We start from the raw sequence: 22,674 nt of genomic DNA on the forward strand, positions 1-22,674 counted from the left end.
ATACTAAATATATCTTGTGTGATTCTATCTATGTGAAAAAAAAACAAAAGCTCATACATTTATTAGATATTTGAAATAATAGCAAGTTCAAGAAAAATCAATCTTGAATAGTTCAGTCCTTTGGCTTTTCACAGACATGGGAACTGGCTGTGGGTGTTACCTGGATGGTGGAACCCATCCAGGGGTCAGTTTTGGTTTTGCAGTCTCTCTTAGGGAGTTCTAGCAATGACTGGCTCTATTATTTCCCAGTGGTTTTCCTTTTTAAGTATTTAATATAAAGCCCATTCAATTTATTGTTCCAAGGGATTCTGCTGGCAAAGATTAGCTAGTCTGAAAAACATTCTGAAACAATCATAAAAGACCCATTCATGAAATGTAAATTGTCACTATTATAATAATGATGACTGGGGGTTCAGCTTAGTGGTAGACTACTTGCCTACCACGTATGAGGCCCTGGGTTAGATCTCCAGCAGTGGGGGGGGGAAACTATATAGTAATGTGGAAAGATGTTTGCAATCATTGAATTCAAAATTCTATATTTATTAAGATTATAATTATGAAAACCCACAAACTTTGAAGTCAATTGTTAATAACTGGGGTACTGCAGAGGGATGGACTCATCTTTTCAGCAAGGCTGATGAACTAGGTAGCATTTTATTATTCACTGCTTGGAAAAGAGGAGGCAAAGATCGAATATGAAGTATGAGTTGCCTCATGTAAGGCCCATAAGACATGATTTCTCTCTTCCACTCTTGGGAGACCAATAAGCCACATGCATAAATCCATCAATCTATCCCTTGATAATTCAGCTCATTTTTTATTACAATGGTAGATGTCCTCTATTTACATAAGTTTTATTTGCACAATTTAAAGTCAGTATGTTAATAAAAAAACTATATATATATATACACACACACACACTCCCATTATAATCTTTCTTGTCCCTCAAAGAGGTTCATGTAATTTCAAAGAAAACATTGCTATTTACTCTTGGGATAGTCATTAAACTCTCGCAGCCTATATCCTCATCTGTACATCAGGTATGAGATGCAGTATACACAGCAGGTTGGAAAAACGGTGAGATTCAGAGCCAGGGAGTCAAGAAGTTCTAATTACATTTCTGAAATTTAGTCATTGTGTGACGTTGGACAAATTATAAAACTTCTCAGAGCCCCAACTTTGAAATGGGCAACATCTACCTTAGAGGATATATGCACATGTGGTATTTAAAATAGTACCTTTTGCACAATAGGTACTCTGCATTAAATGGAAAGTATCATCATAACAGTGCTTTGTGAACCATAAAAATATATTAGTAAATGCAGTATTGATAGTGATAATAGAAAAAGGGACAAGAGTCATGAACAAAATTGGCAAGGGAAGAGCAGAAGTGCTGGGAATATAACGTGTTTACAGAGGGGTGAGTAGCATGGCACAGTTAGAAGATGGGTTTCTGGGGAAAATAATCCGATTTTTATTTTCAAGAATATACGATAACACTGAAAGCATTATAAGAAAAACATAATAAGATGTATGTTTTATGTGGTACATATACACAATGGAATATTACTCAGCATTAAAAGAGACTAAAATGATGGTATTGCAGGTAAATGGATGGAGGTGGAGAATATATCATGCTTAGTGGCAATACCAAAAAATCAAAGGTCAAACATTCTCTTTGACAAATGGATGCTGATCCATGATTGGGGAGCAGGCATGGGAAGAATGGAGGAACTCTGAATTGGGCAAAGGGGAGGGAGAGGAAGAGGTATGGGTCAAAAAGAATGGTGAAAAGGAAAGATGGTGGAATGAGAAGGACATCATTACCCTAGGTACATGTACAATTGCACAAATGGTGCGACTCATGTAAATGGAAAAATGAAAAGTTGTACTCCATTTGTGTATAACGAATTGAAATGCATTCTGCTATCATGTATAACTAATTAGAACAACAACAACAACAAAAAGATGTATGTTTCAGGAAAATCACTGTGTAGTATGTGGAGAATGGAATGGAGGGAATCAAGTTGGAGGCAGGACAACCACTTGGTGAAGATACAAGAGAGCATGAAATTGAACTAGAGCAATTGGGAAAGAGGTGGAAAGGCTGGATCTGAGAGACACAGAGAAGAGATAGGAGGCTGTTACAAGAGTGCAGTGAAATAAAGGGAAAACTCCAGCAGAGTAAGGGTATAAAGGAATAAGAATGGCAAAGAAAGAAACTAATGTGTTTTCATGAGTAAAGAGGGATTCAACAGGATTTCAAGAAGGGAACTAGGAGAATGGTAATTCCATTGTTCGAGACAAGAGAAGATGAGTTAAGTTTTAGACAAGAAGGGTCAAAGGCATTTAGAGCTGTCCAATAGACAAAGCCCAGGAGACAGATCTGGGCTTCCTATGCAGAGTTGGAAGTCATCACTGTAGAGATGAGAACTGAAAGAATGGGAAAGAATAAGAATCAAAAAAAGATCATGATCTCCATAATCATAAATTATAGAAAAGCCTAAAAATGTGACATATTTACACAATCACTAATAAGAGAGGACAGAAGTTGCCTAAACAAAAGCTTTACTAGCAATGAACTTGAAAAGAGTAATACAGTATGAATAGGATCAGTAAAAATTTTATTGACTTATTAAATTTGTGATTTTCACCTTTACCATATAGACAAAAATGCTAATAAAATAATTGTGTTCCTTCATGAATAAAAATTAAAACTGGCCAAAACGCAATGTTTATAAATGTTTGCTATTAAACCAAATCTTTTCCCTTTGTATCAATAAATATGCAAAAAGAGACAAATTCAAAAATTTCAGTGTTTATTTACATATTACGTTATTGAAAACAATTGAAGATTCAACAGAAAGTCAGCAAATGTTCATAGGCCTGCCTGTCTCCAGCACTAAGGGAAAATGAGTCTCGGAGTCCCGTAGAAGTTGAAATCTTGATGGCAGAACTTCAAACGTTGAAATCACTTGCCAAGGAAGTGCCATACTTGGTCTGTGTTTAACATGGGGGGAGAAGGGTGTAAGGAAGAGGTGAAGAGGAGTGGGGGTGGGAAGGGAGGAAGGAAAGCATAAGACATTTAATTCAGACCTTTAGGAGACATTTAAGCAGATGAAAAGAGTCACATTTGTAGTATGTTATGTTTCTCTAATTAAAGCCACTTCCCCCTCTGAACTCTTGTCCTCTGTTCTCTTTCATTTAACTCACGCCTCATATAAAACTACATTAAAAATTCGAGAGCCTTACCAACTTATTTCCTACCCCTTTGAGAGTCATTTTCATTTCTAATGAACAAAATAGAAGTTAGTATCCTAGTTACAACAAGAAGGGTCTAGGAAAACCTTTTACTGTAAAATTCCAATTTTACAGTTCCACCCAATTCCCCAAATGAGATAGTATTGCAAGAAACAATCTGTTAATTTAGCATATAAGGAACACATCTTGCCTTCCCATGCAATCATATCTAGGATTTTACTCCTTTCTAAACATCTTGCAACTCAACACATAGTAAATAGTTCTCATTTTCCCCTCCAAATTTGTAAAGTGAAAGGGACTCTTGTATTTTATATTAAAAGGCCAAAAGCCTTGCAATATTTTGAAAGATTAAATCATTATGTGCACATGCTCCCATGTTGAATTTTTACCATAGAATATCCTTACTTGTTTCTCAAAACAGTTTCAAGTAAAGGTAATAAAAAAAATATGGTATTTATTTTCAATCCTATTATAAGTTTTAAGAGCTTTAGTTAAAATGAGTTATATATTAAAATGATGAGAGATAATAAAGGAATCTTCCAGAATCAGATACCTGGAGTGTCTTATTATAAGAACTAGCTGGAATCTCATTACTTTAACAAAAACAAAACAAAGCAAAAACAGCCACTGCACAATCAAACCATTTTCTATCCTAAAAGTAATGTTTTTCTCATTTTCAGAAATTAGAAAATGATATTTTATTTAAAAACTCAAATGTTCTTTGGAAAATAGTTTTCTTAGTTTATATAATTTTTTAATTAATTTAACTTAATTTTTTGGTTTCTTCTACTGTAAACAAATAAATTCATATATGTTACTCAAGAAACAAAATATACTATACCGTCTATATTACTTTCTTTATTTGACGAAGATGTTAAGACCTGAAAGATAAGAACACAGTCTGTTATAATGAATATTTATGTGTGGAAGACGAATCCAGAACTAAAATATTTTCATGAAATTGTAGAACAAAATTGACATATACAACTGTTTCCTAACCTAAAAAAATTCCCCTCTTTTTTTTTTTTTTGTATTTTATTATCATTGCTCATTATCTCCGACAAACAAACCAGAGATGTAGAGGCAAATATAAAAAGCATGCTGGAAGATATTTTCTATCAATAACCTATGAGAACTATTAAGGGTCTTGTAACTGAAAATATGAAGAGATTTTCTTTCAAAATATCAAACACACATTCAAATATAGGTGCATGTACATAATACAGCTATAATATAATGTGTGTAAATATACATTTTGCTATCTTCTAGAGTTTTTAAATCACCTTTTCTGTTTATTTTGATGGCTGAGCCCAGAGTCTTATAACAGAGATTATGTAATCTGTGGTAGACAAGTTTGAAAAAAGGTTTTTCTAAGAAACAAGATTTTTACCCCCTAATTATGAACAACATTGTTTTGTTTTCATTTTTAACATTCTATTGGGAAGGCAGCACAAAGCTTCTGTATTTAGTTTAATGAATCAATAGAGTGAACATCTATGTAATCTCTGCCCAAGTCAAAAAATTTAATAATTGCAAATAATAATCTACTTCTAATCCTCCAAATTTCTCTACTCTCAACATGAAGGGTCTTGGCAGAGGTAAAAATGGAAGACTATATACCATACATATAAATATTTTCAAGTTACAATAATGAAATGAAATGATGAATAAAATATAAAATATGTCCTATACAACTATTCTGATAAATATCTTTGTTCTAACCTCTCTTTTAGCATTCTGGGGACCTCAGAGGCATGTGCTGGAATGTGGTGGATAAAGAAAGAGGCACATGGCCCTGGTCCTGCCCTACTTCTCTTCCTATACCACACTCTTTTCTGCATTGTTAAGTCCTCACCCAAACATGAGCAAAAACAACAGCCACACATCTATATGCACTTCCTGCCTCCAATGACCACCCAATTCTGGCCCCAGTAGAAGCAAGAGTGGGCACCGTCAGGAGTATGGATCTAGGGAGTTGTGCAACCTGATTTCCATGAGGCCCTGGAAAAAGGCTCCTGGTGAATCTCTAACTTTGACCCTTTGGTCTTCTTGCTCCGAGGAAAGGGATGTGACTGAATTAGTGCCAAAGCAGGACTCTAAAAAAGAAGGAACCAAGGCAGGGCTCTTGTTGCTTATTTGATGGGCAGTACTGAATAGAAACGATTCAGCAAAAAGAAAAATATGAATTTTCAGCAATATTAAAAATGTTCTCTGGAATAGTTAATTTTATGGGTCAACCTGGACTGAGTTATTGGATAATAGCAACATTTAAATCAGTGAACTTTGGGTAAAGTAGATTACCTTCCATAAAGTTGGTGGGCCTCATCCAATCACCTGAAGCCTGAGTAGAACAAAAACACTAACCTCCCCATCAAGAGGGAATTCTCTAGAAGGCTGTTTTAGAACTTCATCTGCACAAATGGTTCCTCTGGGTTCCCAGGCTGCTGGCATTCATGCTAGAACTGCACCATTTACTCTCCTGAGTCCAGCCTACCAGCCCACCTACAGAATTTGAACTTGCCAAGCTTCCATAAACATACAAACTAATTCCTTGCAATAAATCTTGTTATAAATACAGTCATGAATTGTTTAACAATGGGCATACATGCTGAAAAACACTTTAGTAGGTGATTTCAATTGTGTGAACGTACCAAAATTAAATAGTTTCTGTATTAACCTTAGCTTGCTGTAACATTTTCACTTTATAAACTTGATTTTTTGACTTAAAAAAAAAATTGATGTGTGCATGAACTAGGGATTGAAACAAGGGCCTTGTGCATGCTATGCACATATTCTACCACTTAGCTTCATCCCCAACCCTATTTAAAATATTGACTCTTCTGTACAAATTTTTTTTCTTTATATCTTTGTTCTATAAGCTTTCTTATATTTTTAACTTTTCCTTTTAAAACGTCTTCATTAAACACTAAGACTACAAGTGTGCACATTAGCCTAGGCCCCAGGGTCAGGATCAATACCACTGTGTTCATCTCCACACCTTGACCCACTGCAAGGTCTTCGGAGCAATATCTCCTATAACACTGTCACTTTCTAATAGAACTACACCTTCTTCTGGAATCCCTCCAGAAGGACCAGCCTGAGATTCCTCTTGGGGCAGTGCTACTCTTCAGATATATGTTCATTATGGTTTGCTTATCTTTTTACACCATAGATTCACCTGTGAACAGTAATGCTCCATGAACAATTCTATTAATGAAAACTTTTCAGTGTTGGGGCCATGTTTTCAAACTTTGTAAGGAGAGCTTGTTGAGTTCAGTAAAATTTTCTGCTAAACCCTTCACTGTGAATTTACTTGGCGGTCTTCTTTTACTTCTTCTGTAGTTTCCTTTTCTCTTGCCTATTCCACTTCCAACAATTCATCATCATTTATTTAGTGTCATTGTCTCCTTTGTGATGCTGATACTGGGTAATGTATAAAGAAAAGAGGTTTATTTGGCTTATAATTCTGGTGACTGGAAAATCCAATCAGTATAGTTCTGGTATCTGGTAAGGGCACTTGGCTCTGTCACAACATGGCAGAAAAGCAGGTACAGGTGGAGAAAGGTTACATGGCAAGAGAGGAAGCAAGTGACTGAGAAGGGACCAGGTTTGGACTTTTCTAAATCCACCTTGTGAGACTAGCATTATTCCTTTCGTGAGGGTAGTCATGACCCAACCATCTCCCACTAGACCTATCCCTTTCGATACTATTATACTGGGGAATTACGCCTTAACATGAGTTTGGCAAAGACAAACCACACGCAAATCACCACACTCAGGTACCACCTCTAAGAGGTCCTGTCATCTTCACCCCCACACAGGTTAAAGCTGTTTGACATCTCCTAGGTGACATCACCAATACTAAGCAACATTTTGGTGCAGTTATCTTATAACAATCCAGAATTGCATCAGGTCTTCTTCAACTACGGCAGCAGCCTGAGCTAAGGTTTTTCACAGGCAGAAGAGGTTAAAAGCTGATCTATTACTTCTTGATCCTTTGGTTGGATCCAGGAGGTGGAGTTTTAAGACAGAAACACTGCTGTGACATTGGATGATGGCAAGAGAAGATTATGTACCATAAGCAATATCTTAAAAAGCTTTTTATTTTCTTGAAAATAACAGTGCTTCTCCATTTTATTAACCCAGCAATTCAGGGGGCATCTTGGAAGAGGGCCATCTATGACTTCTCACTGCCTGTGTGCTTGTGGTATGCTTGGAGGCCCTGAGGTTCTTACTCTGCCATATCACAAAGGGTCTCAATTTGTAGCTGGCAAAACTGCCCCAAGCAAGACTGTTATCCTGTTCTTCAAATCCTTGAAAACTGGCACTGGCTTGGCCTCTTCATGGATGAAGTCCTTTCAGATATACTATTCCTGAGGGTTACATCCATCCTGAATGTCTGCTCTGGCATAGAATTTTCCTCCACAGTCAGCTTCTCTAGAGTTTCCAAAAGTTCAGCTGTTGAACATCTGCTCCCACAGATTCATTACTCACTTCCACATTATGTAATGAATAAAAATTCTTAAATCATTTAGCTCTCCCGAGCTGGCAGTAAATTCAACATTGTAGTCAGGTCCAGTCCTTTCTCTCACAATTGCAAACAAACTTTTGCTTTGCCTGTGATCATCATGGAGCTGAGAGGGATATGCCTGTCTGATCTTTAATCTATCAACTTTCTCCATGTCTGATGTAGGCCCTTCTCAAATTTTCATTAGTGTTGGTATCTTCAATGAAGCAGATCCTTTAACAGCTTTCGTCATTTTGTTCTTGTCCTTCAGGATTGTAGCTATGGTGGAATGGGACATGCCTGGCTGGCAAATGATAACTACTGATTTTCCACCTTAGTAATCCTTAATCACTTTTAATTTCATTTTCAGGTCAATCACTTGATGTGGTGCTGTACTGGCAATTCTCATAGACTTTATACAATTAGGAACTATGATGAACAAAACAAGAGATCAAATCAAGCATATGATAACTGATATAATCAAGAGACTCAGTTAACTTAAGATGTGTGAGGCTGCTTCTCATGTACAATGGCACAATATTTTACAGTAGCTATTTTTTTAATAAACAGGAGTAAACACTAAAAGTAATGATAAAAAGTATAGTACAGCAAATACACAAATCAAGATAATTGTCATTTATTATCATTATCAAGACTTATGCATGGTACATAACTGTACTTTTAAATGACTGAGAATAGCAGTTTATACCAGTATCACCAGCTACATGGCATGAGGCAATAGGAATGTTTCAGCTCTATCATAAGCTTATGGGACCACAGTCATATGTGGTCCATTTAGACAAACAGTGGCGTAACTGTATAAATATCTATCTGTTCTATTCCCTTGAAGAACTCCAATACATTCCTATAAATCATAAATGGTTTACAGTTAATTTTCTTTCTACTCTTTATTTTAGGATAAGGCTTTGAAAATTTTTTCTTATATTAAAGAATAACATAATCATAAGTAAGACACTTATATAATTTAAGCATTTAAAAAATTTAAAAATGATATCTTTAAATGTTTCCAAGTACTTAATAGAAGAAGAAAAATTCTATCTGCCTTTCTTGTAGAGAAAAAATAATTAACCATTATTGGTTTTGAGGATGGCAGACCATGAATCTGAGTGTGATAGTAACACTGGAACATAAAAACTCCACTCACTGAGACTAGGCATGGGGATTTGATTGCTCCTGCTTTCTAAACAGACTGTATAGTAACCAACTTATTCTTTGAAACTGTTGTGCTCTATTTAAGTTGTATGGGATACTTATTATGCAAAGTTTGTTGGAAAATTATCTGGTTAAATTTCCTTTTGAAAATTAACAGCTGCTTCTTTCTGGAGCTGCCAAATATATCATAAAAAGAAAATGGATGGTGTAAAAAAATAGAATAATTGAGCAACTTCTCATTAACCTAAAAAGCATTACAGAAAAGAAACTGCAAGCTACTCTAAGACATTTATCACTACATATTATTTAAAAAATAATTTTGAAAATGTTTTCATTTATTCATTCTTAAAATATGTGTATTTGTATTTTTGGTACAAATTAAACCCAGAGGTGCTTAACCACTGAGCCACATCCCCAGGCCTTTTTTATATTTTATTTAGAGACAGGGTCTCAATGGGTTGCTTAGGGTTGTGCTAAATTACTGAGGCTGGCTTTGAACTCACAATCCTCCTGCCTCAGCCTCCAGAGCCGCTGGGATTACAAGCATGCACCACTGTGCCTGGCTTAAAATATATTTCTTGATTGGCAGAATATGTTTAGAATATACAAAGCTTTATTTAAAAGAAAACAAACAATGGTGCATGATGGCTTACCCAGCTACTGGGGAGGCTGAGACAGAAGGATCCCAAGGTTCAGGCCAGCTTTGGCAACTTATCCAGACCCTGCTTTGAAATAAAATAAAAGGACTAGGGAGTAGTGAGGCTTTTGTCTCACATGTGCTAGGCACTGTGTTCAATTGCCTGTACTGGGGAAAAAGAAAGAAAGAAAACAATAGAAAAAAAAAAAAAACAACATCATGGCATCAAGGGTAGGTTCAATAGTCAGCTGTTGAGAACATGTGTGTGTGAGATTTGGATTGGAGGTAATTTTTTAAAAACATCTTTTTCATATTGAAAGTGAATGATATTTAAATTTGAAAATAACAATACTAAGAATAGGTTCATGTAAAACATCAGCTACTTCACTCTTCACCTATAGTCAAGGATTTCCTGGTTCTTAAACATAATGAAAAACATAACACTATGAATTTTCTACAGTTTATTTACCTGGTCTCTTATTGTTCGCAATTTTTCCACATCTGATTACATAAGCACATGTAATAATGTCTCTATGAGAGATATACCTACCCAGAAAGGCAACTTCTAAACAGTGAGTTATAAGCACCTTCAATTTCACTAGAAATTATTAATGTTCTTCCAAGTAGTTATACCACATACACCCCTATAAAGCATATCCACCCAGTAAGAGAGGTGTCCTTTCCCATATGCTTGAAAACATCTGGTATCATCAGACATCTAAACTTTCAGCAATCAGATAATTACAACACTGTATTATGTCTTATTTTTTAAAAATATTTTTTTAGTTGTTGATGGACCTTTTTAAAATTAATTTACTTATATGTAGTATTGAGAACCAGAACCCAGTGCCTCACACATGCTAGGCAACTGCTCTGCCATTGAGCCACAACCCCAGCCCTTATTTCTTATTTTGACATACTAATTACTAGTGAGACAAAGCCAATGTTCGTTTGTTTAGTGGCCATTTAATTTACATTTGCTCTCTTGTGAACTGTCCACTCATGTTGTCGACCCACCTTTTTCCTACTAGGTTATCTTTTTCTTGTTGAATTGAATACATCATTTATTATTTTAGATGCTAAAGCATTTGTCATTAAAGTCTCATTACATGAAAATATTTCTCCATACAATGGCTTATTTTTAACTCATTTTATGGTATTGTCAGTTGCTTATATTATTTTCCTCATTACTTAAACTTATAAATCCTTTCTAGGTTATTTTTGTTCATTTACTATTCTGTATACAGAATATACCTGGAACTACCCTGTCAAATTTAGTGAAAACCCTGTTGGGATTCTAATGAAAAAAAAAAAAAAAAATATATATATATATATATATAGACTGATATCATTAATTGCTATGGGAGAAAACTGCCATCTTTGTGAATTTTTGAAAATTTTTTTTTATAAGTCTACTTGGGGATTCTGTTTATTTATGATTTAATATTGGTAAATTGGTAGTTCATCTGTGTCTAGAAAGGTACTTCCAAAAGCATCTCCTAGTATTTTCTTCTGATTGTTTCCTGTTTGCAGTTATGTCTTTAATTCCTGATATCCTTAATTTGTGCCTGCTCTATTTCATAAATTTTTATTATTATTAAACAACAACAAAATTCAGCCTTTGGAAACCAAATTAAAAAGTCAATCCTCTGCCATTCTTTGCTTTCTTTTGAATTAAATATTGGCTCTATTCTTTCTAATTTTCTTTCTTCTAATATAAAGTGAGGAAAAAAGCAGAGTAATTGTTGAGTTGAATGGCTAATTTTCTATCTTCATTTTGCTGTATACATTTAATTTCTTTCAAGTAACAGTCTTGCTGTACTTGCCAAAGTTTTAACACATACTGAGTAGTTGTCATTCAGTTTTAAATATTTTATAGTTTGTTATAATTTTGGGTGCATATTTAAAAGTTTTTTAAAAAATTTTAAATACGTAGATTTGTGTGTTTTGAACCCAGAGGTGCTCTGCCACTGAATTACATCCCTAGCTCTTGTATTTGAAAAAGACTATATATTCTCCAATTTTATGTCTATTAGATTAAGATTATAATTCTATTTTAATCTTCTAACATTTTAAAATAACATGTAAGTAGAACAAAGGATACTAAAAGTAGCATAATCAATCTTACTAATTAACTGAAATATCTTTAAAGAATACCAACTAATGTTATCTGAAAGGCAAATAACATGGGTATGTCTACATGCACACACAAACACATTTCTTTGTTCACTATAAATGCTCTTTACATTGCTCTTTGAAATAAAATTCCAACTGTTAGTCATAACATTCTCAAGTATTGAAAAGGAGCCTCATACCTTTTGATTATAAAATTAGGTAGAGGTTTTAACAAGAAAGAGGGGGGGAGGAAGGAAGGAAGGAAAAAGGAAGGAAGGAAGAAGGAATGAAGGAAGGGAAGGAAGAAGGAAGGAAGGAAGGAAGGAAGGAAGGAAGGAAGGAAGAAAGGAAGGAAAGAAGTTCACATAATATTAAAAAAAAAAAAAAAGTAATTGGGTGGTCCCATGGCTGAACCATTTAGCAGAGCAGTCCTATTGCTAGGGTCACAGGCTGTGACCCAGACACTCTGCTTCTTATGTATTCCCAGAGTGCAGGTATCTAATTAACAGCTTGGTTTTGACAGTCACACCTTTTATGGTTATATGTAATTCAAACATTTACATAATCATAAACAAAACCCAATGATCTATTAGGCCATTTTAATTCTTCTAAATCTACTACCCTTAAGATCTCTAACCTAAGTATGATAAATTCAACAGATATTTTCTATTGTGTTTCTAAAATTGTACAGAATAATCATCATCAATTGTTGGCTTTTATTTTTCTTAGATATAGTGACATTTTCCCTAACTGGTCAGTACATATTATTGGGTGACTACTTAATGATTGTTTTGATTTCAACAGTATATTTAATTGTGTATTTTTTTCTTTTAAAAATTATGTGGAAAGTATTAAAAGAAGACTAAATTTTCATGAATTTACCACTGGCATCAACAATAATTATCTTTCTGCAGTATATCTTTTTTTTTCTATTTCCACATTTTTAATTGGTACATTATAATTGTACATAATGATGGAATTTATTGTTACATATTATACATGCACACAAGATAACAATATAATTTGGCCAATATCACTCCTTTGCACTTCCCCTGTCCCTCTTTTCCTTCCATTCTCTGATCCTTTCCCTCTACTGATCTCCCTTTGATTTTCAATATCTCCATCCAATATATGCTTCTTACAACAGTTCAATTAATGACTCAACTGGTATATGTTAAGTTCCACTTAGTGACATGAGATAAGTTTCTCTAAAATGTGATTTCTATTGTAACATTTTTAGTGCAAAATTAATCAGTACAGTATATCTTCTTTATTAAGCTTTTTTGGTAACAAAGTTACCAAAACATGTAATTAAAGCCAAATGTTAGTGTTTCTGAATTTTAAAGGTATTCTCTTAATCTATCTAGATCATATCTATATCCTCTAATAATTTCTTTTCCAAGAAGACTGTTTTCCCACTAATATGATAAGAAGCAAATAAAAAAATAAGATATAACATAGAAACTTTAATCTTGCAAATAAAATGATTTGGTAATCATTTTATTATTTATTTATTTGGTAATTATTTGGTAATTATTAATTATTTATTTGGTAATCTTGCAAATAAAATGATTTGGTAATAAAAGGTAAGTATCTACATTAATAAATCCCAAAATAAAATAAAGGGCAGAGTTTAATCTGAGATTTGGGAAACAGACAGCTTAAATAAAAACGAAAAGTTTTTGTTTTCCTTTCCTTTTTTCCTTAAAGAGAAATACATTTTGATGAAAACCAAGTTCAGAAAATAACCTACAGAGATACAACACTGATAAGTTGAAAAAATAAATCAGTATTGTGACCTGAATTTCTATGATAGCTTCCTTTCATCTTCCCTTGCCTCCTATTGTCCATTTCCACCAATACAGCCAGAGTGATCTTGTTAAAATCTTAGTCGGATCATGCTACCTCTTGGCTCAAAACACTTTATTGGTTTCCTACCTAATTCAGAATAAGAAACACAACCCTTCAAAACAGTATGCACAGGGGCTTTTCCTAATTTTGCAATCTCATGTCCTCTGTTCTCCACACTCTGCTCCATTAGCCATTGTAGCTCCTTGCATATTTTTTCAGGGTGTCAGGCATCCTCTTTCCTCATGGACCCTGGACCGGAAACACTCTTCCCCAGATGTTCACTCTCTGGCCTTCTACAAACCTGGACTCACACGTCAGTCTTCTCAATGTGGCTGTCTCTGACCACCTCTATAACTACAACTCCGCCACACTCCTGGAACTTTACCCTCTCTGCTCTGTTTTCATGGTATTTACTGCTACTGAAACACTGTATATTTTACTTGCATATTTATTTGTCTTCCATCTCCCCAAATAAAACTTGAGCTTTACAAGGGCAGAGGCTTTTGTATTTTTAATACTGAATTGCCAGCACTGAGATTTTACAATACAGCAGACACTAATTAAATAGCTGGTGAATTAATGGAAAAAACAAAACAAAACAAACAGTAGCAAAAAATTAAAAGCAGCCATAATGAGCAACTAATGTTTAGGAACATTTTAGTTACTCCTAAAGTAAAGAACAATTCACTAGTTTCAAACTAGCTTATAATTAGTTTTTTAAAACCCTTAATTTATAAATGGGATTTTAAGCCTAAGAGCCCTCCTGAATATATATTATATAGTGATATTACTTAATTATCTGAATATTAATTTTCTTATTTAGTGTTCTCCAAATGAAGCATTAATTTACTAATAAATTCAATTGCTTCTATGCAGAATTATCAATAAGACATGTAAGAATCTAGGGAACTCTTTTTAGCTTAGAGAAAGCAAGTTTGTGAGACAGCCAAACCAAATAGAAATAAGAAAAGAAAGTCTATGTATTTCATTTTGTTTAAGCTGATATGCATTTGTACCAAGAGCCAGTTCCACTGGATGACAGACAACTTATAGAAACAGAATAGCATAGAGGACAATAAATATATATAAATACTAACAAACTGATGATGCTAAGAAAAATAGCATCAAATAAAACTAGCTAAATGTTAATGTACTTTTGAAAACAGAATTGAAAAACTCAACTAAAAGGTTTTAAAATTTTTGTTTAAATTCTCTTCATTAAAAAAAAATTCCAAAAAAATTTTTTAAGTTTATGCTTCCCAAAATGATTCAACATATTTCAGTGCTAGACATCAGAATTTCTGCAAGATTTCCCACAAAACTACATGATTAAAGGATGCCTTGGACATTTGCTCCTTACCGATTCAACTAATGATCTTGCTTTCTCTGGAGTGCAATGGAAAGGGCTACCACATACCTGCACGTTTGTGCTGAAGAAGAAAACAGGACATTATTATTAAACACGATAAAAAAGGCAAAATTACCCAAAAAGAAAATGAACTTCAAATATTTCACACTGACTGTATAACTTCAGTCAATAAACAAGGAACTCAATGAATATAAAATAGGACAACTAAAATTATTGTACATTTTTAAGGCAGTTACAAATATAGAATACTCCATAGCACTTTTCAGAACTTAAAAATTACTTCCAAAAATGATATACAAATCTTAATAATTTTCTGGAATGTATACAAAGTTATAATGAAACTCCATTTCAGCTTAAAAGAATAATAAAATTTGACCCACAGAAGGGACTATAAGGAAAAAATCTTCCTCTAAGTGATAATATTATAATTGGATGCAACACCATAAAAATAAATACATTTATAAATGTAATGACACATGAACCACTGTGCTAACCAAAAATAAGCAGACATGACATTAGAACAAAGAATCGGTAATATAAAAAAATGTTGTGTACAACAAACCCAAATTGCATTTTTGAAATAATATAATGAAATAGACAATTACTTGAAAAGAACAAACAGATATATAAAAGATAAAATTTATAGGGCCACCAATCTCAAATCAAAAAGGCTCATAATACTCATGAGAATCCTCAAAGACAATGTGCAAGATATAGATTTGTCAAGGCTTTTCATTCTAAGGCATAATTAATTATGCTAACTGGAGAAAAGGGAAAAAAAATCAAAGTGTAAGAAAGATAATGATTTTGGATCACAACCTCTAGAGTTTGTAGAAAAAGTGAGGTTGGGGTAAATGTATACAAAGCTAAATGAACTGGAGCTTTGGGTATATAAAAAGTAATTCCATAAATTAAATATACCTTCTAGCAAAGCAAAAAGAAACAAATTCAAGACCTAAATAATTTGGAAAATCTGAATATATATTCCTTTACTCAATAAGTATATTTAAACTACCTTCAGTAAGTCCTGTTACTATGTGCTAATAAATAATATAAACAAATAACACAACACTCCCTGTTATACAGAGGCCTGTGGAGCAATGACGTGAGAAGAAATGAGGTGGCATCTGAACTGCTTCTTGAAGAGGAAGTAGATAGATATTCATGGAGGAAAGTCAGAGGGGTAAGAGGGGACAGACCATGAGCCTGGAGAAGCAGACGTGGATACATTATTTAAAAAAAGAAGTGGATCAAATCCTACAATTGAAGGGAGTCACAAAAAGTTATTTTTTTTAGTATCAAAATGACAGGTATGTGTGTACTCTTGAAAGGTAATTCTGGAAGTGATATATAAAATACATTAAATAGGAGAGTGGTTGTTAATAAAAATGTGAATATACAAATTATGTCACTGAATTAAAGCAGTTTTATAACTAGAAGGACATTAAAAAATGAGTAAGGTAGTTCAAGAAATTAAAAGACAATCATGGTTAAAAAACAAAAACATATGAAACAGCCCCAAATGAGTGAAGGTCTAGAGATCAGGAAGGGTGTGGTATGCATAGGAGTGGCAAAGCTATTTTAAGTTTCTGACAAATGAAATAGGAGGCAAGAAGTGGAGGAAAATGAGGACAGACAACTCAGTCAAATTATGTGAGCCTTGGTTGGCTTTTTAGAAGTTTAGATTTCATGCTTCTTAAGCAGAGAGCCTCACTAGAATCATGTGGGAACTTTTAAAATATATACCTGCTTATAGGCCACCCCTTAGACGTCCTAGTATATCAAGTTTAGAGAAGGGACCCTGCAAATAAATTTTTAACAATTTGCTGAGATATTTCTGAGGCATTGTATGTAATACTGATGGAGAGAATGGCTGTGAGAAATAGTGTGGACCTAAACTGAACTGATTGGGAAAAACACTAAAAAAAGAAGAAAAAGGAGGGCTTCTTAGTCAACAATAGAATATTATATGAAATTAAAAGAGAAGCAATTCATTAAACAGAGGCAAAAGAAACAATTCTGAATATATTTTAGGAATTAAGTAATTAAGATTAAGAAAAAATGAGTAAAAATGAATTAAGATTCTGAAGACTTTATCTACATGCTTATGATTTATATGCTAAAAATTCTTAAGCTAAAAAATGACTGTTTTATTGTAAAAAACTGTAAAAGAGGTAACAGAATATAGCTAGTTTGGATATGACTGTCCCCAAGGACCATGCGCTGGAACAGCTTGTCTCCAGGGTGTTGTGGTGGTGGAGCCTTTAAAGGGTGGGGTTTGGTGGGAGGTGACTGGGTCCTGACTGTCCCCTTGAAGGGATTAAGGCTGGTCTCACAGGAGTGGGTCACTTCCCACCAGAGTGGGTTGCTATAAAATATAGAGCTTAGGCCAAGCCTCTTGCTTCTCTTCCCACACATGATGCCATCTGCCACAAGGCCATCATCAGAGCCAAACAGATGCTGGTGCCATGTTCTCAAACCTCAAAAACTGCAAAACTAAGTAAACCTCTTTTCTTTACATGATACCCTGACTATTCAGGCTACATACAACACTGAGGTTCTAAAAAGCATCAATAAAGGCAAATTGCTAGATGTGAAATTAGGTGTGGGTAACACAACTGTAAAAATCTGGAAAAGAAAACACTAAAAATGTGCAAGGATTTTTAAGTTGTAAGGAGCTTAAGGATTAGAGGATCTTTATTTTTCTATTATACATTATGTTAAAATATGTGGAGAAAATCTACATGAGATCTATATAGAAAGAAAAGGTCATAGCCCTACATCCAAAGATTGGTGAATAAACATACTTAAATGTCTTAAGTTAAAATAAAATGTTGGAGTACTGTATGTTACTACTATTTGATTCCTCTTAATAAATCAGCTAATGACCCAGATCATGTTGGATGAGAAAGTTTTTACTATTCTTATCAAGATATGATGAGGTAGTGGTATTTATTACATATAGTAATCATGTGTTTTCATGTGAAGATACTGTTTTTACTTCATCTTTGCACATATCACAATGTACTGCAATTTAATGCTTATTTACTTGTCATTGTCTCCTACTAAAATACAAATCCCTAAGGTAAATGTCAATTCATAGCTTCACAGTGCCCAATTCTCAGTACTGCACACTGAGTAGGTGCTTCCTCAGTATTTTATAAACAAAAAAATAATTGGAACACCTTTTAAAAAAAATCTGATATCTGAGCAGTATTAGATGGCTATTTAGTACCAATTAAAGATAAAATAACATTACATACATAGAAAAGACAAATTCTTACCAATTTATAGCCCCTCTATCACATTTCTTCATAAGCATTGCTTTCCAACATTCATGAGTAGATTTAATAACTTCAAGGGCAAAAGCCTAGTTTCAACAAAATAAGACACAGTGACCACAATGTTACTCTAACACAGAATTAATATCACGACAGTTGTTAAGAGCAGGCAATCTTGAGTATAAATTCCAGCTTCTTTAGTTAGTAGCTGTATGACTTTGGGCGGGTATTTAATCTCATGAAACCTCAACTTCCTCATCTCTAAAATGGGACACAATGGGAATAAACTGTCAGGGGTCTGGGGTCAAATATGCCTGTCACCTCTTCTTGGCCTATGGCTGCTTTAGTGCTACAATGGCAGAGCTGAGCAGTTGTGATGAAACCATAAAGTCTGTAGAGCCAAACATATTTACTATCTGACCTCACCAGATAGAGCCTGCCAATCCCTTATCTAAAGCTAAGAGTTGCTAAAAGAATAAATAAGATGTTGTATGTAAGGGCTTACCTTAGAACCTAATTTGTAAGTAAGCATGCACCCACTTATTTTATCATTACAATAACTGCAAAGTCTAATTGAAAAGTAATTTTCGACTATGCACTGTCTGAAAGTTGTAAACCTCCTTAACATTTTCCCCAATTTTTCTAGTGATAAGTCATAATATGTTTGAAAGTGCATGATCAATAAGAGATACACTTCTCGGGGCTGGGGTTGTGGCTCAGTGGTAGAGCGCTCACCTAACATGGGCGGAGCCCTGGGTTCGATTCTCAGCAACACATAAAAATAAATAAATAAATGTACTGTGTCCAACTACAACAAAAACAAGTTAATATTTTTAAAAGAAGAGAGAGATACACTTGTTAGATATACATGTGATATGTTTATCTAAGGAAAATCTGCTTATTCCAAGGCAGAAAATTCTTCCAATGTTTTTGCTCAAAATGTTGTTTCTTTAAGGATAGTCCTTAATTATTAACTAATTCGTTATCAGCTTTTTTCTCCTTCAGTGACAACTAAACATATTATGATAAGAAAGAATAAAGATTCTTGGGTTCTGAGATATAATGATAATGGGAAATTTAACCTCTCAGGTCTACTATTGGCCAAGATGAAGGAGAATGGCTTAATTCTTAAGGAAGTGGTGCTGGGGAATCCTGCTTAAGACATGGACAAGATATGCAATTTATCATTTGGATAATGCAAGAAAAGATTTTTAGCCTAATTATTCAGATAATTGTGACAATTTAGAACCAATTCCAGTACTTGCTCAAAGGAGCAGTCAGGAAAACCCTAGAATTAAAAAAAGGGAAGCCATCTTTTACAACCATGTCAAAGAGAAACAATTAAGTTTGCCTCCATATCTTAAATAGCAGTGGTAAAAAGCAATGCGTATAATGCTTATTTTCTGGAAAAAATTAAAAATGACCTAATCTTCATTTAGGAAAAACTAATGTTTGTCCGAAGCAAACAAAACACAAAAGACATCTCACTCATTACAAATTCAAGACTTGGTAGATATACCTGAAGGCAATAAAAGGTCATGAAAGTACCACAAAGAATTGAAATCTATTTTATTTCAAACATAAAATGCAACATATATTCTGAGGAAAAAGATAGGAATAATGTTTTAATATTTAACTTTTAAGAGAATCTAGGCTAAAGTAATAGTTTTATGTTTATATTTACTAATCTTAAATAAAGCCCTCAATATATTAAGGGTACTGGGCTCAGCAATCAATTCTGGTATAACAAAATACTTACAGTAAATTTTAGGTTTTCATTAACATACCTTATTTTACTTGCAAGACAAGCTTTACTCATTAAAGTATGTTTCACTTAGAGGTTGGTTTAGAATATGCAATTTACTTAGGGGTAATAACTTTAAAAAAATATCCTACACTTTAACTCCTTGGCCTGTTCTCTGCATTTGTGTCAAATTAGAGATACTTTATGGTAACTCTGTGTTACTCTAATAGAAAAGTCTTATGATAATAGGACAACTCAAATGCAGTTGTTAAGCAGTTTAATATAGTCACCGTAGAATGAACCCTTAAGAGGGAAGACCCTATGCATTTACATTAAGGGTAAGTAATTTTCTCCTTCTCAAAATAGTAAATGGAGGGTTTTTCTTCATATACAATTTGCAAAGATAGTAACTGATTGTGAGAAGATAAATGAGCTATATACATAGATGATGGAAACAGATATTTTTCAGCATTGTTGATTCACTAGAATCTCCTGAAAAACATTTTTTAAATGATAAGATAATGTCCTTAAAGATATGAGTCATTAAAAAGCACTTGTGATCGAGCAATGTATAAAGATTCACATAAGAAATAGTCCAAGTGAAATAAGTACTGTACAAGCACCAGGAGGCACATATTAAAATTCAGATTTTCATTTTCACCTTGTTTTTGAATTCTCCATTAAAAGCAAACTTATTTTCTGGTTTTCCCTCTGGCACCTTATAATATGTCAACCAATTAATAGTAGCTTCCAGATAACCTGGTTTGAACTTCCTAACATCATCAATATCTGTAAGGGAAAAAACACAAAGACATTTTGTTAAAAATACAAAATTCATTTCATTTAGTAGCAGAGCACTGGACTGAGGGGGCCAGGACACAAGGGTCCGAGTCCAACTAGTATCATAATTAATTATGCTAACTGGAGGTGTAATGGTTGACACATATCATATCCCCTCTAGACATCTATTTTCACATGCAAAATAGTAGTCCTTTGATCTACATTTACTGAGTATCTTTACATGATGTGGTAGGCACAGGGAATAAGAAGATGAATACAATAATCGTTTTGTCAAGATGCTCAGAGGTCTAGTTACAAGAAACAGATAACAGCAGCAATAAAGGGAAATGAGGTTTTGATGGAGATATACATAGGAATGGTGACCTCCTAAAGGAGGGAGTGAAAGAGCATCATGGAAGTGGGAGGCACAGCAAAAATCAGACAAAAGGGGGAAAGTGGAAAGAACAGAACCCATCAAAGTGAGGGAACATATTTCAGAAAATTCAAGCACAGCTGGCTCCGTGAGATTAGGATGTGGATGTTAGGAGGAACAGAGAGGAAGGATATACCCAGGAAGGGCCAGGCCACTGAAGAACATAAGTTAAGGGAAAGATTTCATTTTATAGACAATGCAGGATTTAAACTAGGGAAATTACAACATCAGGGTCAGTGTTTAAGAAATGTTAGACTAAAAGAATACTGAACACACAATGAGGAGGGCAGCACCCACAAGAGAACACACTGAAGGTGGATGACGAGGGTTTCACACATTTTTACCCAAATATTTCATAATGTGTCAAACCTGTTTGAAGCAGTAAGACAGATTAATAAACAAAAACATGCCCCTGCTGTCATGACTTATATAATAGGAAGAGAAAGACAACAAATAAACAAATACACAATATGTCCAATGGTGAATAATCTCAGAGAAAAATAAAGTAACCCTGCAATTTTAAAGAGAGTGGTATCTGAATGATACATAGAATTTTAAATTTGAATTTTGTAATGATTTTCAGTAGTCACTTTGAAGTTCTATTATCACACAAACAGCTTAACCTCAACGTGTTTTGATGACATTCACTGGAATATAGCTGGAGATAAAATTACTGTGTTAATACTAAAAAATTCCACCTCCAAAGAAATCCCTAGGGAAGGTATACTTTCCAGTAAATAATAATTCAAAAAGTATAACAAATAAACACTTTGCCTCAGACATGGTATAATGGACACTTAGCATAGTACTTTTATGCAGAATATATTATAGCAATTAACAAATAAATTTGGTAGCACTTGAAAAATTAGAAAGTTAAAACTAAAATCAAGAAGATCATATCAGGGCTGGGGATGTGGCTCAAGTGGTAGCGCGCTAGCCTGGCATGCGTGCGGCCCGGGTTCGATCCTCAGCACCACATACCAACAAAGATGTTGTGTCCTCCAAGAACTAAAAAATAAATATTAAAAAAAAAAGAAGATCATATCATACATTGGGATAATGCAAAGACACTTGGTTTCAGACGTGGCCATTCAATTCTTTCAGGAATTTCCACACTGTAGGCTTGACAAGGAAAAGGCAAGCATTTTGCAGCCACTGGTTAAACAGAAAGAATTAATCTTTTGCTTTTTTACACTGGCCTCCTGCCTGTTATACAAGTTTGATATGCCTAAAAGTATTCAAACTAAAATTTAAAATGATATCAATGGCCACAAATCTATCTAAAACAATTTTTGAACAAAAGGCAGTAATGCTATAGTTATCCAAGGTGTGGGAAAGAAATCATTTGAAATTTAACACAGGCCACATATGCTTTATTAATCAGTCAACACATCTTGATTAATCAGTAAGTGATGGAGATCGTCTTTTTTTTTTTTTTGTACTGGGGATTGAACCCAGGGTACTTTACCACTGAGCCACATCCCCAGCCCTTTTTATTTTTTATTTTAAGACAAGGTCTTGCT

The 22,674-nt window shown here is 34.0% G+C and overlaps 1 protein-coding gene across 2 annotated transcripts in view; it reads right to left on the minus strand.

Moving 5' to 3' along the window:
• Positions 1–2,775: 2,775 nt before the first annotated feature.
• Ppa2 (inorganic pyrophosphatase 2) overlaps positions 2,776–22,674 on the minus strand; it is a 73,147-nt gene continuing 53,248 nt past the window's right edge. Inside the window, exons 7-11 of one of the 2 annotated variants that reach the window (XM_026404662.2) lie at positions 20,600–20,727; positions 18,198–18,283; positions 14,905–14,974; positions 4,103–4,142; positions 2,776–3,000 (exon numbers count right to left, since the gene is read on the minus strand). In XM_026404662.2, the coding sequence (XP_026260447.1) occupies positions 2,972–3,000; positions 4,103–4,142; positions 14,905–14,974; positions 18,198–18,283; positions 20,600–20,727 (353 nt within the window). In that variant the 3' untranslated portion in view covers positions 2,776–2,971. The remainder of the gene's footprint in view (positions 3,001–4,102; positions 4,143–14,904; positions 14,975–18,197; positions 18,284–20,599; positions 20,728–22,674) is intronic. The other variant, XM_026404661.2, reaches the window with a different exon arrangement.

This window comes from Urocitellus parryii, chromosome 10 (assembly GCF_045843805.1).
Source record: "Urocitellus parryii isolate mUroPar1 chromosome 10, mUroPar1.hap1, whole genome shotgun sequence".
Classification (NCBI taxonomy): domain Eukaryota; kingdom Metazoa; phylum Chordata; class Mammalia; order Rodentia; family Sciuridae; genus Urocitellus; species Urocitellus parryii.